This window comes from Fringilla coelebs (assembly GCF_963513975.1).
Source record: "Fringilla coelebs genome assembly, chromosome: 21".
NCBI lineage: Eukaryota > Metazoa > Chordata > Aves > Passeriformes > Fringillidae > Fringilla > Fringilla coelebs.
This window is the reverse complement of record NC_140047.1, coordinates 6,688,466-6,704,542: the sequence shown is the minus strand read 5'-3', so window position 1 is coordinate 6,704,542 and position 16,077 is coordinate 6,688,466. Positions and strand designations below refer to the sequence as shown.

The following is a 16,077-nucleotide window of genomic DNA, read 5'->3' as shown; positions in this document are numbered from 1 at the left end:
AGCCGTGGGGTGGATAAACCAAAGGGCAGCAAAGATTTTCTTCCAGGAACTGTGAGCAGCAGTCAAGGAAACGTGGGAAATGATGGCCGTGAGAGAGGGTTTTTTTGCTGTATTTTGGGTTATTTAAAGAGGCCTTGAAGTGTCTGGGCTGTCAGTGCTGGTGGTGCCGCCTTCGTGCAGCCACGTGTCGCTCAGCGGGCTGGTGCCAGCGCTACAGAAATGGCACATCGTGTAATTTTAGACGGCATCTGCTCAGCCGGATCAAGTAACAGTCTCTGTGGCTCCTGTTCCTGCAGCCATCGCTTGAGGAGCTGCGGAAAGCAGGCGGCAGAGGAGGGAGCAGAGGGTGATTTGGGGAGGGCAGACACCAGCCACATGAAAATGCTTTTTTTGGAGAGGATATATTCGCTGCGGGCAAGCGGCAGCTCCACCATGCCCGTACTGCGGGGCCGTGGTAACAGTTAACTCCTGAAATGCTGGGACGGATGCTGGGTCCGCCCCCGGTAGGGCTGGGTTTTTCTCCTGTGCCCGGGCCGCCCCGACCCCGCTCCCAAAACGGATCTCCCGCTCCGCGCTCTCCGGCACACGGGCGGACCCTGCGCGGCGGCAGCGCCCGGGGGCGGCCGCGGCTTCCCCCGGCCCGGTGCAGCCGCGGAGCCCCGGCAGCGATTGCCGCGCCCCGGCGGCAAAATGCGACTCTGGTGGGACTCGAACCCACAACCTTTGAATGACTCCCGTCAGACGCTAGAAGTCCAATGCGCTATCCATTGCGCCACAGAGCCCTCGCTCTCCCGCGCCGCCTTCACCGCCTCTTCCTCGCGCCCCGCCCGCCCCGCCTGCGCCACCGTTCCTCGGCGCTGCGTCCGTCACCGCGGGGCCGGGCCGGTGCACCGGGCGGGACTACAGCTCCCGGCGGCCCGCGCTGCCCGCCCCTCCCCGCCCCTGCCGCAGAGCCGGGCGGGCCCCGCTCCCGGTGCAGGTGGCCGGGCCTCAGCGGACGCCCCGGAGTCCGGTAAGAGCGTGGCACCATCCTCCCTATCCCTGTCCGTCAGCCCTCGGCGCCGCCGCGGCGGCCGCGCTCCCTCCCCGCTGGCGGCCCCGCCGGCTCCCCATCAGGCGCCGCGGCCCTGCGGGCGGCACCAGGGTCCCTCCGCTCCGCCGGTCTCCGCATGAGGTACCGGGGTTCCTCGTGGGGCACCGTGGCAAGCGCCGGGATCCCTCCGTCCCCTGGTCTCCCCACGAGCGCGGCACGGGCCCTCGCCCCGCCGAGAGCGGCTGTGCCCGAGCGCTTCCGGGGCCTGGCGGGGTTGGGTGGCGGGGCCTGGCTGCATCCCGGCATTTTGCCTCGTGTGATGGGGCTGGGCAGCGCTGCTCGACCTCCCTGCTGGGGTCCCCAGGAGGGTGACTCGGGGGTCCCTGCCCAGGGCACGTGGGGGGCAGGTGCCTCCCAGGTGCCAATGGCGCTGGGGCTTCTCACAGCCCGGCCATATGCCCGTTGTCCCCCCTGGGACCCGCTCCTCGGGCTCGGTGCTCCCCGGGTGGATCCCCACGCTGCTGGCTGTGAGCTACAGGCATGGCTTCGGTTCCTCTGTGCTGATGCAGATGGACAAGACCTGAATCTGTAACGCAGGGCTGGAGGTCTCAGGCAGCGACACACCGGGTATCTCTCGAGAATCTCTCTCCGGGTATCTCTCGAGAATCTCTCCCCGGGTATCTCCGTAGGAGGCACCGGGATGCCGGAGTGAGGTGGAGATATGAGCAGAGGATAACAGGGGCTTGCCCGAGCCTGCCTTGCCTTCAAGCGGGAGATTAAGCCCTTTGCTGCCCACACAGATTGGGGCTCCCCCGCTGCTGCCTCTCCACATCTGGCTGGTGTGAGGCTGCGGAGGGGCCAGGTCCCGGCTGAGGCACAGTAGTTTGATGGTGATCTAAAAGCCTTCCTGTTTAAGTGCAGAGAGAGGCTCCCAGGCAAAAACACAGTGAGTTCTGCCCTGCTAAAAGGCAGAGGGACAGTGTTGTGGGACATCACGTCTGGGAGATAGGTGTTTGGTGAGGTCACTGGCACAAGGGGGAATCTCAGGGTAAGGGCTGTGGGTGGGAAAATGTCTCCAGGTGTCCCCCTGGGAGAGGTGTCTTGTGCTCTGATGCATCCCAGGCTGCTGCTGGTGGCACAGCTCAAAGGTGGGACAGCCAACAGACAAGACATGTGACCATGTGGCACTGCCTTGGCTCCCACCCTGCCAGCATCTGGTATCAAATCCACAGAAGCTCCTTGGATCTGGGGGGACTGCACAGAACAGAGGGAAAGCCATAAGTGTGGTTCCCAGCCCCACCAGTTGTACAAGAGCCCATGCAGGGCTTCCAGCTTCAGAGCAGGGAATCAATCTTCAAGAGGGAAATGATGCAAATGTTTCCTTCCTCTTTGGCCTGTGTCCATGCCAGGAAGGGCCACTTTTATCTAGGAGCTATGAGGGTCACATCTCTGTCATTTTCCTCCTCCCAATGCTATTGCCTGAAAAGAGACAGTGCTAGATCACTGTCTCCGAGTCTCAGAGCTACTTCTGGGGTGTGTCTGGGATGGGAACAGGGATGCTGTTTTGGAGGGACAAGCACCAGAGACAGTCACTGTCCCCAGGGAATGGGACAGGGGCCTGGGCACTCCTGGCAGCAGCAACAGCCCTTGTTCTGCCCACTCCAGCCTGGCCTCATCCCTGACCTGCTCTGGCAGTGTCTCCAGCCTGTTTAGGCCAGGAAACTGCCTGCCAACATGAGGGTTTGCAAACACAAGCAGAGCTCAAAGAACTGAGTTTCCTGTCCCTGATCCTGTCTGAGCTGTGTCGTGGAGCTTGTGAAGCTGTGCTCTTCCAACAGCTGTGATGGCTGTCCTGGAGCCAGGCATGCAGGAGAGCTCATGCTCAGGGCCTGGGAGACTCTGGATTTTAAGGACAGAGGGATTCTGGGGTAGAGTGGAGGCTTTCAGTCATCTGTACACAGCCTCCTGCCATGACTTTGCTCACACATCCATGGAAGTGACTTTATCCTGCATCTCATGTTGCTGGGGCGTGGCCAGACCCCTGGCTGGTGTGCAGGATGTGGCTCCCCAGGTGGGAATGGCCGGGCTCTCGGCTTGCACCAGGCAGTGCCGACCTGATGACTCGATTGAAGGTCATCTCCAGGGTCAGATAAAGTTACATCTCTGGGAGCTCTGGGCTGCTGGGTTACATCCTCACTGCCAGGAGGACTGATGACTCAGGGACCTCATCCAGGAAACTGGGGGCTGCTCAGGCATCCCACGCCCATGGGATTGTTATCACCAGGTCCATGGTGCGTGGGTTCATGGCAGTGGTTTCTCTCTCCCTGCAGGCCACGATGCTGCGTTTGGCTGCTTTTGCAGCTGTGCTGCTGTTCTTCAGGGTCACTCTGGAACTGTCCTGGATCCAGGCCATCCCTGCTCTCTTCATCTTCTACCTGGCATCTGGTGGATGGGAATTCTTCCTCATATTCCTCAAGACATTACCAAGGGATGTCAGGTAGGTGTCCTGGCTGGGATGGTCCAGCCATCCCCCCCTGGCCCTCTGCTCTGCCCTGGTGTATGTGTATGTGTGAGCACAGTCCCTGACTCCTTGCACAGCCTGGGTTTCTGCTGGCACCTGGCCTGGCTGGAAGGAGATCTCCCTCTGCCGTGTCCGGGTGACTCCAAACTCTCGGGCAAACTTCTCCCAAGAAGGATAGATTTACAGCTGAGCTCAAAGTCTATTGACTGTCCTTATACTTCACCCTGTCCCTAAAGCTGCTGGCGTAGCACCAGGTCCCTGTGCAGGGTTTGTTCTGAGTTGGTACCAGTCTGTGCCAGCTCCTGGCAAGATTATGGGGGGGAGGGAGTGGTGGTACCTCTTGGAGAGCATTCAAGGCCCAAAAATGCCCCTTTGATTGGGGACATCCCTGTGTGCAGACTTCCAAACACATTTCTCCTTGGCCTCCATCAGTCCCTGGCTGTGAGCCTCTCTGCAGATGCGTTCTGCCTATGTGCACACTGCTCAGGGGAGCACGCAGAGCTGCTGCTGACCTCAGGTGGGGTCTGGTGTAAGTGCTGGGCTCTTGCAGCTCCTTGGAAGGTTGTGTTGTGCTGGCTTTGCTGGAGGAAGTGATTTTGCAGGGATCACTGAGCAGCTGCCCTCTTGCTCCCCCTCCTTTGGCAGCACGGGGCTGGTCCTGTTGCGGGTGAAGTGGCAGGTATGGAGGCACGTGAGGGAGAAGAACACCATCGCCAAGATCTTCCAGAAGACAGCAAGGAAGTATCCAGAGAAGACAGCACTGATCTTCCAAGGCACAGGCGAGAGCTGGACCTTCCGTCAGCTGGACGAGTACTCCAACCAGGTGGCCAATTTCTTCTACGGCCAAGGCTTCCGCTCGGGGGACGTGGTGGCGCTTTTCATGGAGTCCCGCAACCAGTACGTGGGGCTGTGGCTCGGCCTGGCCAAGATCGGGGTGGAGACGGCCCTCGTGAATTCCCACCTGCGCTTGGATGCCTTGCTGCACTGCATCACCATCTCCAGCTCCAAAGCTGTGGTTTTTGGGGTGGAGATGATGGAAGGTGAGGCGCTGGCAGGTGTTTTGGGAGTGCTTTGGACTGGAGGGAGGTGTGTCTAGTCAGGGGGTTCAGTGTTCCTTTCCTGCCCACCACAGAACAGAGATCTGGAAGAGAATGGTCAGTTGAATCATCCAGGGATTTGATTTCTGTTTGGTTTTTTTTGTTGTTGTTGATTCCTTTGGACACTGGGCAGGATCTGGAGTGCAGTGCTGTCTGCCTCCCAAGCAGGTCAGCCTGGGTATGAGGATCCTTCCTTGTGTCCCTCAGGTCCATTCCCAGCATGGAGACCTGGGTTGGACTGGGCCTGCCCCACTGCACAGGAGGAACCTCCCCTTGCTCTCCATGGCTGTTGCTACATCCTTGCAGCACCTTGGCTCCAGTTCCTTGTGTGTTTCAGCCCACACCTCTGAGGTTGATGGTGTCAACAGACCTCTTGGCACCAAAGAGGTTTTGGATGGGGAAAGGTGGAAAACAGGATCTTCTGGTCCCTGAAGAGGTCTGGGCTGTGGCCCCAGCATCTGTTAATCATGGGAACAACATCTGCTTGGGATGGCTGTGAGCCCTTTGGGGACTCTGCCAAGCACAGGGGGGGTACTGCTACCTGGGGCAGGGTGTCCCTCAGGCTGTATGGGAGGACAGATGGTCTCTGTGCTGTAGCCACCCTGCCACTTTTCTCCAGCTCCCCTCTTTATTTTCTCAGCAATGCAGGAAGTGCAGCCCTCCCTGGATAAATCCATTCATCTCTTCTGGTCCGGGTATGAAAATCCTAAATCAGTGCTTCCTGGTGCAAAACATCTGGACCCCCTCCTGCAGATGGCCCCGCGACACCAGCCAGCTCCCCCTGCTAAGGGCTTTCTTGGTATGTGGTCAGCTCTTGGGGCCAGACATGTGGTGGTGATTTTGAGGGTCAGCTGGTTACAACTCTGGCACTCTGGCACACTGCTGGGGCAGTCTTGCTGATGGCAGGGGTTGTTTGGGATGGGTCTTATTCCAGTGTTGGAAGCCCAGCCCTGTGTGGAGCAGTATCCTGTCATACCCTCAGTGTGTCTAACAAACCTGATCTGCCCAGGGTGATCCCAGCATGTTCTTGGAGCTGTTACATGAGAGTTTTGGCTCAGCTGGCAAGAGCAGAGGGTTTAAATTTTGATTGTCCCCCTCTCCTGGTTCAGCCTGGTTCCTGGTCACATTCCCAATTCCTAGATTGGGAATGTGACCCTGTCTCCTCATTGTTTCCCAGATAAACTCTTCTACATCTACACCTCTGGCACAACGGGGCTGCCCAAGGCTGCCATTGTGGTGAACTGCCGGTAAGGCTGTGGGCAGGGGCTCGGGGAGGATGGATCTGAGCTCTGCCCTCTCCTGGCACAGCAGCCCTGACCCTACTCCTGACATGCCTTCTCACCCTCCCCTCAGGTACTTCCGCATGTCCAGCTTGGTTTTTTACGGTTTTCGGATGAGGACTGATGATGTGATGTACGACTGCCTCCCGCTCTACCATGCTGCAGGTAACCTGGGCCATACAGAGCATCCTGGGACTGACTTCCCTCAGCCAAGCCCAGGGCTCAGGCTGGAGGCTGGTGTGGCTGTGATCTCCATGTCAAGGAGGATGAGACTGCTGCTTGCATGTGACTGAGGCTTTTTCTGCTTTTCCCCTGGAAGCCAAGAATAGATTTGGCTGACCTTTGGAGCAGGGAGTGTGGGGAGGGCGGTATCCTACCCTGGTTTTAGAATACCTGTCACTTATTGCTGCTTCCTGTGGAAAGTAAGGGGGCAAAGTCCAGGGGAAGGGGAAGCAGTGCCTGCCTGCCTGGCAGAGACATGCTGGGGTATTTAGGTGCAAAGTGCTGCCCTACATGATACTTCCATGTGTCTCCTCCCTTGTGCCCGTCTCCTTGGGGGCTTTGGCTGGGCAAACCCCTACTGCTGTGAGCCAGCCATGGCCTCTGCCTTGCCCTGCCAGTTATTTCAGTGGGTGGGCTGGGCTGGAGGTGTGTGGGGACTGAGGGCTTTCCTGGCTGCTTCTCTGCAGGGAACATCGTGGGGATTGGGCAGTGCCTGCTCCAGGGCATGACGGTTGTGATCCGCAAGAAGTTCTCAGCCTCACACTTTTGGGAGGACTGTGTGAAATACAACTGCACGGTGAGGCCGTGAGGCAAGGGGCCAGTGGGGAGTGGGCAGGAAGCCTAGGGGTCTGTGCCAGGGAGAGAGCTCACTCTGGGGAGAGCCCAGCTGCTGGAAGTGGGGAAGGCCTGGACCGGTTCAACTATCCAAACTGCCTTTCAGGGTGGTGGGGCTGTGTCCTTCCCACCTGGGCTGGTAACTTCATGTGTCCTCCTCACATTGAGGCATTAGCCAGGAGATAGTGGATGGGTTTCACAGCTTGGAGAGGTGGGTTAACCAGGGAAGGACAGGCTGGATGAGTTAGCAGAACTTCTCTTTTTTACTGCAGCCTCTTTAGCAAACTTTGGGTGTGTTGTATCATTCCTTCCTTCCCTGAAGCAGCCTCAGAGAACCTAGGGCTTGGTAGAGGGATCCTAGTGAGCCTTTCCTCTCTGTTGCTCCCAGATCGTGCAGTACATCGGGGAGATCTGCCGCTACCTGCTGAACCAGCCGTACCAGGACACGGAGCGGCAGCACCGCGTGCGCATGGCCCTGGGCAACGGGCTGCGGGCCTCCATCTGGAGGGAGTTCATGGCCCGCTTTGGCATCCCCCAGGTGGCCGAGTTCTACGGGGCCACCGAGTGCAACTGCAGCCTGGGAAACTTTGATGGCAACGTAAGGCCCCACAATCCTCCCTCATATCCCAAAGGGGGACAGCTGGCCTGGGCAGGGTTGGAAACCCAAATGGGCTGTTTGCTCCTTGGCACGGGTTGCCATCCACCCAGGGGGGTTTTGGCTGTTGTGTGGTGCCACCTCTGTGGTGTTCTGGTAGTGAGTGAGCAGTGGGTTCAGGTGGGACAAATGTCCTTGCTACCCACAGCTCTGAGCTCTTTCTGTTCTAGGTTGGGTCATGCGGCTTCAACAGTAGGATCCTACCACATGTGCACCCCATTGGTTTGGTGAAGGTGGATGAGGACACTATGGAGCTGATCCGGGGACCGGATGGTGTCTGTATCAGCTGCAAACCAGGTGAGGACAACCACAGGGATAAAATCTCAGCCCAGTGGGAGTGTGAGCGTTTCATGATACCTCAGGATAATTTCCCTGGATTTGTCTCTGCTCAGTTAAACCACACCAACCCCATGAAACACCCTTTTTTCTTGGGGGGCTGGGGGTGGTGATGTTTTCCCCCCTTCATCGCCTCTTCTCACTGCAGGAGAACCAGGGCAGCTGGTGGGTCGCATTGTCAGGAGCAATCCCCTGCAGCACTTTGATGGCTACCTGAATCAGTCAGCCACCAACAAGAAAATTGCCAGGGACGTGTTTTCAAAAGGGGACGCTGCCTATCTCACAGGTGAGGCCAGCAGGACCCCTCTGTCTGCTGGGAGTGAAGGAGAAAGGCACCTGTGTGGGAATGGGGACTCTTCCAGGGTAGCAGCACTGCCCTGAGATGCTCCAGGGTTGCTCCTAGCCACCACCTCATATTTTTGCCTGTTCATTGCTTTCCAATAGGGGATGTCCTGGTGATGGACAAATACGGCTACATGTACTTCCGAGACCGCACTGGGGACACCTTCCGATGGAAAGGGGAGAACGTCTCCACCACAGAGGTGGAGGGAACGCTGAGCCGCATCCTCAACCTGACGGACGTGGTGGTGTATGGTGTGGAGGTCCCAGGTAGCTGAGAGGGAAGGGGACAATCAGGAGAGGCAAGCAGGCCTCCAACACTTGAGTGTGAACATGTCCTGCATGTCCAGATTGATGAGGGTAGGCTGAGGCTCCCTGCGGGCAAGCTGAGAAGAGGCCACAAGGGGTGTGGCTAGCAGGAACCAGAGGGTTTCCTCACTCTCTCAAGCTTTAGTCTGATTCTGGCTGGTTTATAAGGACCCTGTGTCCTCTCTGGCCATGACTGTGACTGCAGGGTGTCACTGGTAGCCCTCACCACAGGGTGATGACACAGCAGTGACACAGCTGGACATGCCAGCGGTCCAGTACAAAGTAGGGTCTTGCTGGTGCACGGCAGAGGGAAGATGATGCTACAGGGACAGTGTGTCTGAGTGCTCTTCATTCTCTGCCTCTTAGGGATTGAAGGGAGGGCAGGAATGGCAGCCATTGCTGACCCAGAGAACTCCTGTGACCTAGAAGACTTTTCCAGCAAGCTGAAAAAGGCCCTGCCACTGTATGCACGTCCCGTTTTCCTGCGGTTCCTGCACGAAGTCTCCAAGACAAGTGAGCCATGGCATGCATGCTCACACTGGACATAGAGCTGGGGGAGCCTGGGAGGGGAAAACCTGGGTACACCCTCTGTAGGGTGGGGATGAAGCTTCTCTGCCCCACAGAGCCCATGGCCAGTTCCTCAGGTGGTTGTGAGGCATTGAAACACAAGGCTGGGTCTGGGGCTGCACAGGTGTAGTGGGGATGGAAGTGTGTGTGGCTAGTGAGCCCTTACTCCTTTTTCTCTCCCCATTTCAGGCACTTACAAGTTCCAGAAGATGGAGCTGCGGAAGCAGGGCTTTGACCCCGCGCTGGTGAAGGACAGGTTGTATTTTCTGGACTCCAGGCAAGGCTGTTACCTGCCACTGGACCAGGCAGCGTTCAACAGAATCCAGTCGGGAGACCAGAAGCTGTAACTGGTGGGGCTCAAGCCAGGCACCTCCCAAATCCTGCTGGGGAGAGGGGGCAAGGCAGGCACTGGGGAAGGAAAGGTTCACACAATGATATAAAATGCACGCTAGAGATTTTATTTGACCAGTTTTACAGATAAGGGTTTGGGAGGAGCACAGAGGGGATTGAGGGGAGGGGGATGGTCACATACCAAAGCATTGATTCATTATGGCTTTATTTTCTGCTTGATACAGTGGTGGTGGTCCCATGCCATGGGAGGGGCAGGGCCCTGGCCAGTTGAGGAGGGGTGGGGTGCCCCTGCCATTCCACTTTGCTTTTCCTGTCTTTCCCTACCTGTTCCTGCCTGCAGCAACCCTTCCTTGTGAAGGCCATGAAGAGACCAGTGCTGGGCTCTTCCCAACTTCTCTACCAAGCAGCCAGCTTCTCCTTGGCACAGGGACCCAGTTGGCAGAGGGAAGGTGGGTGCCAGGCGCAGCCCCTTCCCTCTGCTCGGCCTTGCTGGTGTTTTGTGTCTGCTGTGAATCAGGGGAGCAGGGTAGTGTTGGGCTCAGGAGGGGGACAGAAGTGTGTTTCTGCCATGCCATCTCTCTCCTGGGGATGACATTTCTATTTTTCACAATTACACGCACATTATATTATATTATATCTATATATATATGTGTGTGTGTGTGTGTATATATACATATATATATATAATACACGCTGACTTTTTTTTTTTTCAATCTTAATTTATTGTCCATACTTTTGAATGTGTCTCGGGTTTGTGCAGTAGGTGGAGGGATAGCCCAGACCTGTCCTCTCTTGGAGAATCCTTTTCTCTCGCAGGGAGGTGGGATGCTCATCTGGGACTGATTCTCCTCTTCCAGTGTGGGTGCAACTGTAAATGTCGTTGTGGCCTTGCTCCATGGTGGAAGACATGAGCAAATCCCACTATCTTGTGGACACTTCTCTGGGTCTTTTACTTCCATCTTTTGTGGATGCAGCATTGTTTTGTGAACCTTCTTCCCTGCAGAAAGCCAGTGGGACAGTGGGAAGAAGGGCCAAGTTTTCCTTTGCTTAAATGTACTCAGGAGGTAACTTGCCAGGGGAGAGAACATCCTCTGGAGAGTGGCCTCTGTGAGAGCCTGACTTCCTGTGCTCTGCATCCCTTCCCAAAAGAGCCCTCCCTGTCTCCAGCACCTGAGCAGGGCCCTGAACTGAAATGTCCATGTGAAACACCTGACTTGTGCTATGTGAATTCCCCATGTTGTGTCTGATATGAAACAGCCTCAGCTGCGATGTTCAATTCCAGTTCTCAGAAAACAAGCAGAAATTCCAGAGAAAACTCTGGGTTGGGTTGGTTTTGGTTTTTTATTTTATTTTATTTTTTGTTTGGTTTTTTTTTTAATAATTTGTTTTTATGCTTTTAGCAGGGTTACTCCTTAAAACGACATCTGTCTTTTGTGAGGGCAGGGTGTGTCTGCTCTTCTAGCTGTGCTTCCACACCAACGTACCTGCCTGCCTCAGTCCGTCCTGGTCTCACAATTAAACACAAGTATGGGTCTATGCTGCTGTTTCCTACCTCTTCCTTGTACAGTCCTGCTTTGTGAGGGAAGGTGGGGGACTTTGCTGGTTTGGGAACTGCCACTCCAGAGCATCACCTCCCTGCGTGCATTTTGGCTCATCTTAGGACAGGGGGAACAAGCCCCTTGCTGCTGGGTTTAATGACTGTGTGAACACAACATGTTGATCAGACCCTCCCCAGTTTCCTCCACTAACTCTCCACATCCTGTTTTTCCTTGTTCTGTCCTCAGCATTGCCATCCCAGTTTGTTCTGGTCCAGTTTTCCCTGTTTACACTTGGACATGTGGCTCTTCCACCCCTCTCCTGTTCTCTATTTCCTCTTCCTGCTGCTTCTCTCTGTGTTAGTCCATGCTGAACTTCCCAGCTCATTTCTGCCCTTGCAGACAAGTTTTTTGGTAGCCATTCCACTTCCCTTGCTGCCAGAACCATCTTTTACACCCTCTGCATCCAACCCTGGTGAGAGGAGAACCTGGCTCTTTCTTGGTATGGGGCTGCCCGGGACAAATATCCTCCATGAGCCTGAGTGAAATGTGTTGCCTGGTGAAGCACACCATAAGAAGAGTGTTGGAAATTTGCATCCTTTATATATCAACTTCACCTTTGGACATGTTCAAATGGGTGTCTTCTCCAGCATCTCTAAGCTGAAAGCTTTAATTTTAGTTTTTCAGTCCCCTGGACACTCACAAGCCTCTGTCCCCAAGCAGCCAGTGGAAAACAGACATCATCCCCACAGCCCTGCAGCATCCGGGGGGCTCAGCCCTCAAACAGGGGCTTTGCCACGAAATGTACTGAGGAAATGATGCATTCAGGGATCATATTTAGGGGCCGGGGAGCGGGTGCAGGGAGTGCAGCACTCTGCAGGTGCTCTGCTCCCACCTGCGGGCCCTGTTCCGCTCGCAGCCACCAGAGGAGGGCAGGCTGGGCTCGGCAAACGCCGCCCCTCGGGGGGACACTCCCGGGGCTGTCACAGCCCTCGTGTGCTGCTCAGGGCCCTGCAGGCGCGGGATGCTGGAGTGGGAGGGTACCACGCAGGGTGGAGAGCAAGTTTTGGATGGTGCTGGGTGTGAGGCCGGTGGCAGTCCCAGGCACTGGTGTGCACTGTGCTCGGGCTCCTGGACACTGTGCCTGATGGAGACCTGGGCAGCAGCAAGGTCACCGAGCTGTGCCAGGGGGGTGGTGGACAGTGACCTGAGCCACCGGGCCTCATCAGCCTTCTGCTAAAGGCAGTGGGGAAAAGCTTGGCCTTCCTGAAGTCAGACCTGGGGGTGGTCAACTGGAGATGGGTGGTTTGGAGTGGTAGAGGAGGATACAAGGGGACTCTACTCCCTCCCTGCAGGAGATGGCTGTGCTGAAGAAAGAAGGGTTGCAGGGCAAAACTCAGCACTGTGTTTCTCTCTGTCTGAGAGCAGGGTAGGTTAAAAAAGCCTATCAAGGAAATTATGCATTCAGGGAACTGCCTATTAAATGCAGATGTGAATAGCTTTGGAAACTTATGGAAATATGGCTGTTACTTGTTTGCTAGTGAGCCCATACAAATGGAGACTGGCTTGAGTTGTTGGGTTTTGGAGGTGGTTGGGAATTAGAGGCCTGTGAGAGGAGCAGGATGTAGCCCTTGCTGGTGCCAACACAAGTCAGGAGCTGGGCTCTGTCTGGAGCGTAGCTGGGAGCTCACCCCAAACCCTGTACTTGGGGCTGGCTGTGAGGAGGGGGAGCTGCACAATTCAGGCAAGAGGAGCAGGATGAGCCCCCCTCCAGGTGACAGCTCCTGCTCTGGGGAGATGGGAAGTGCTGAGTCACTGGGAACGAGCTCAGCAGACATCACCATCGATAGCAGAGACCTGCAGGGCTGTGCCAGGGGCTGGCGTGTACACGTGCCACACACACCTCTGTGCCAGAGCATTTCCCAGGGAGGTGTGTTCACAGCCCTGAGTTATGCTCAAAGGAGCCCCCCTGTGCAGCAAGGCTGGTGTGGGAGGGTTGGTCCCCTCTGGAGATGTGGTGCCTGAGGACCATTCACCATTGGCAATGTTTGTCCTGACTGAGGAGGGTTGTGTCCACCTGGCAGTGCTTCAGGATTCCCTGAAACACCCAGCTACACCAATTAGAGGTTTTCCGCTGGCTGTCAGCTTTGGGTTGAAATCCTGGGGCCTTTCTAAAGTCCCAGCTCCTCTGGAAAAATGAAGTTTATGTGCAAGTGTCCCTGCAGCTCTTGGCCCAGAAATATAAGTGGAGGTGTGGTGCTGAGCCTGGGATCAATGCTGAGACACAACACTTCCAGCAGAGAGGTATTTAGAATTAAGTAGCCAGTGTTTAATCATAGTCTGATTTTTTAAAATATCTTTTTATTTGTGCAGTTTTAAGGAGGAGGCTAATTGAATCCTCTATGATTAGAGACACCTTGTGAGACATCCCTCCCCTTTGATCAATGCACTAGTCTGGCTCAACAGCTGCATGTAGATAAAAGTCCTATACATAAAGTACGAGGTATTGTTCTGTTTTAATTAAAACACTTAAAATTCTGTTTGCATGAGGTTAAGAAAACATTAAAATCCTTTCCAGGGTTATTATCAAACTGCTAATTTAAGCAAAGCCAAAGAGCTTTACAAACCAAATGTACTCTTCCCCATGGAGATGACTGCTTCTCCCAGACCCTGTGTCCTGGACAGTGACAATATATCAAGACAAAAAATGTGGCAACTTTTTTTCTGGTCTGCTCTAGGTCCAGCCCAGCCAGGCCATGCTTAGTGTGCAAAACTGGAATGTATTTTAGCTTTAATGCAGATGGGGGCTTTGCAAGTTGCTCAGAAACTTTCTGGGTGAAATTAATTTCTGCTGCTGAGAAAGTCTGACAATCTTCAACACTGCATCTCTTCACCTCCTCCTGCCACTCTTGGTGTGCCAGAGCCTTCCCAAACAATGACAGCTGCCTGCTCCTCTGCACTATGGGGAGCTGGCTTTGCCTTTAAGCAGTGACAGGGAAATATTCTGGACTAAAGAAGAGACTATCCTTTGGTGCACTCTTTAGAAATGGAAATACTTGATTCCCCTGAGTGGTTCCAGTGTAACCAGGAGCAGAGCCAGGAGTGGCTTTTCCCTTTCCAGTTTGAAGGGACTGTGTGGCCAAGGATTCCACCAAAATGATGGTCTCTGAATGTCTCATCATGCTGTGTGAGAGGGAAGGGACAGCAGCTTTCTTTCCCAATGCAGAGAGGCTTCAGAAGGGAAGAGAATGTCCTCAGTGCTGTTTGCTGCTGAGCTCCTGGACAGCACAGGATGGCTGGACTGTGCAGCTGAGTGAGGCACCGGGAGCAGGGACGGGTTCTGCTTTGCTTTTTTTGAGCCTGGCTCATTTCAGTGGCAAATCCCACCTTCCAAAGTAACCTTGGGTTTTATCTGCTTTTCTCCTGACTCATTAAAAATCCACACATAGGCACAAAATCATGGCAGGACAGGCTCTGGGAGATCTTTTGGCAGTTGAGATCATGCAGTACGGGCTGGTAACCCCAGGAATTGCAGGCGATGGTGATGCTATCCAAGTCCAGAACATATTCCTGCTCAGGATGTGGGTCATTGCCCAGATCTTCCCTGATCCCTCGACAGATGATCCCAGGCTTGTGAAGTGGGATATGACCCCTACTGTGCCGCATCCCCCTCCTTGTTACAGCCTTGCCTTCTCTAGTCCCATCCCTGAGGGTGCGGAGCAGCCTCCCGGGGCCCCCAGCATCCCGGGCAGGATTTGTGGCCTGATCCTGCCCTGGAGGCGACACCTCCCACGACCTGCCCGGGGCCCGGCACACCCGCAGCGCTGTGCCAGGGGGCCCGAGGAAGTGAGGGCAGCCAGAGCCTTCCTCCTGCCCCCGGCCATGCGAGTGGCCGCCGGCTCGGCCGCAGGAAGAGGCTAACAGCGGCGGGCGAGCCACCCCCTCAGCTTTGAGTATCACTTTCAGCTATTCTGAAGGTTAAACGCCTGTTTAGAGCTCCCTATTGAAGGTAGAGCCGGGGGTGCGGCATTGTTGGGACGCCCTCCCGCTTTGTCTGGCCGCTTTCAGGGATGCCCTGAATGGGAAGCGGCCCCCCCAGCCCAGCACCCCGGCAGAAGGGCTCCCGGGGGAGAGGCGCTTCCTCCCGCCCTAATGACATTCAGGCCTCCATCGGTTCAGCTCCCGCTTTCTTTCTGCTGCAGTTTAACCCGGGCACAGAGGCCGGGCTCCATCTTACTGATCTCTGCTTGACACCCAATTACCACATGAATGGGAGAGAAAGGCTGCAAAAGGCTTTAACTCCCACTGACCCTCCTTCCCCTCTGCCTGCTTCCCTCTCTCCCCGTCCTACCCCCTCGCCTTTCTCCGGCGGAGGGAGTTCAAAACTGAGACGGAGAAATCAAACAAAGCCCCGAGTAAGGAAACCCATTGTCACCGCCTCCGCGATGGCTCCCCTTTCGCCAGCTATTGTTCCCCTTGAAGTTTGACTTGCTGTGTGGAAGGATGCGAGCAGCTGTTTGCGCATTCCCCTGATGTTTTATTGAAAAATAATTGAATCGTCAGTTCGGGGCTCTCTGATAAAATGTTTCCTCGTAACGCTAGGCCCTGCTGTATTTATAAACTACGTGTCCCTCTAGAATGTGATGGCGACCTAACACGTTTCCTCCAGGATAAACCCTCAGTGGAGGAATGGAGGTATGCTCCTTCTGCTCTCAAGGAGAGAGAGAAAGCGTGCAAACGGCAGGGAAAAGGACAGAAGATGGGAACGAGACAAAAGAAATTAACCCTCTCTTCATTGCCAGGCTCAATTTCCAACCTGTTCCCTTTGCAGTTGGCTTTGTGGGAGGGGAATGGGAGCAGCCTCCTGCCCCAGTAACCCGGGGTTTATGTACCTGTTTATCAAACGCTGTCTGTGTTTACAGCACTTCAGCATTATGTTTTCTTGAGGAGATTTCGTGCTTAGTTTCCCCATCCCAAACACATCCCGGAGAATTTGTGGTGCTCTGATTTCAGTGTGCAGCATGGAGACAGGACTGATTCCTCTCCCAAGCACAAAATGTCCATAAAAACGTCCCCTGTATCTCATGTGGTCACTTTTTGTCCGGGACAATTGTTAACAGTAACCAGCTTTGAATGCTTGAATGAGCCAAATTGGTATTTATGATTACTGTTCCCTTTCTTGTAGTTTATTTTTGCTTTTCCAGGGAGGTGCTAACA

General features: G+C 55.2%; 1 protein-coding gene across 2 annotated transcripts; it reads left to right on the top strand.

Moving 5' to 3' along the window:
- Positions 1-868: 868 nt before the first annotated feature.
- Positions 869-10,871, top strand: SLC27A4 (solute carrier family 27 member 4). 2 transcript variants are annotated; one of them, XR_014616663.1, is made up of 14 exons: positions 894-1,012; positions 3,364-3,530; positions 4,200-4,594; positions 5,292-5,450; positions 5,829-5,898; positions 6,005-6,096; positions 6,621-6,730; positions 7,157-7,366; positions 7,594-7,720; positions 7,908-8,045; positions 8,204-8,368; positions 8,774-8,920; positions 9,164-9,774; positions 10,729-10,847. XR_014616663.1 is itself a non-coding variant. In XM_084219534.1 (13 exons), exons 2-13 carry the CDS (start codon positions 3,370-3,372, stop codon positions 9,319-9,321), a joined length of 1,932 nt encoding a protein of 643 aa, XP_084075660.1. In that variant the 5' UTR covers positions 869-1,012; positions 3,364-3,369; the 3' UTR covers positions 9,322-10,871. The 2 variants fall into 2 exon arrangements, 1 of the variants encoding a protein (XP_084075660.1); XM_084219534.1 differs by having other exon boundaries at positions 869-1,012; positions 9,164-10,871.
- The last annotated feature ends 5,206 nt before the right edge of the window (positions 10,872-16,077 follow it).

What these genes read in the sequence shown, in the direction of transcription:
- SLC27A4 (XM_084219534.1), top strand. Translation starts at nt 3,370, where the DNA reads ATGCTGCGTTTGGCTGCTTTTGCAGCTGTGCTGCTGTTCTTCAGGGTC. An exon ending in GTGTGAAATACAACTGCACG is followed by an intron (nt 6,731 to 7,156) that starts GTGAGGCCGTGA and finishes TGTTGCTCCCAG; the next exon opens with ATCGTGCAGTACATCGGGGA. An exon ending in TGGGAAACTTTGATGGCAAC is followed by an intron (nt 7,367 to 7,593) that starts GTAAGGCCCCAC and finishes TTTCTGTTCTAG; the next exon opens with GTTGGGTCATGCGGCTTCAA.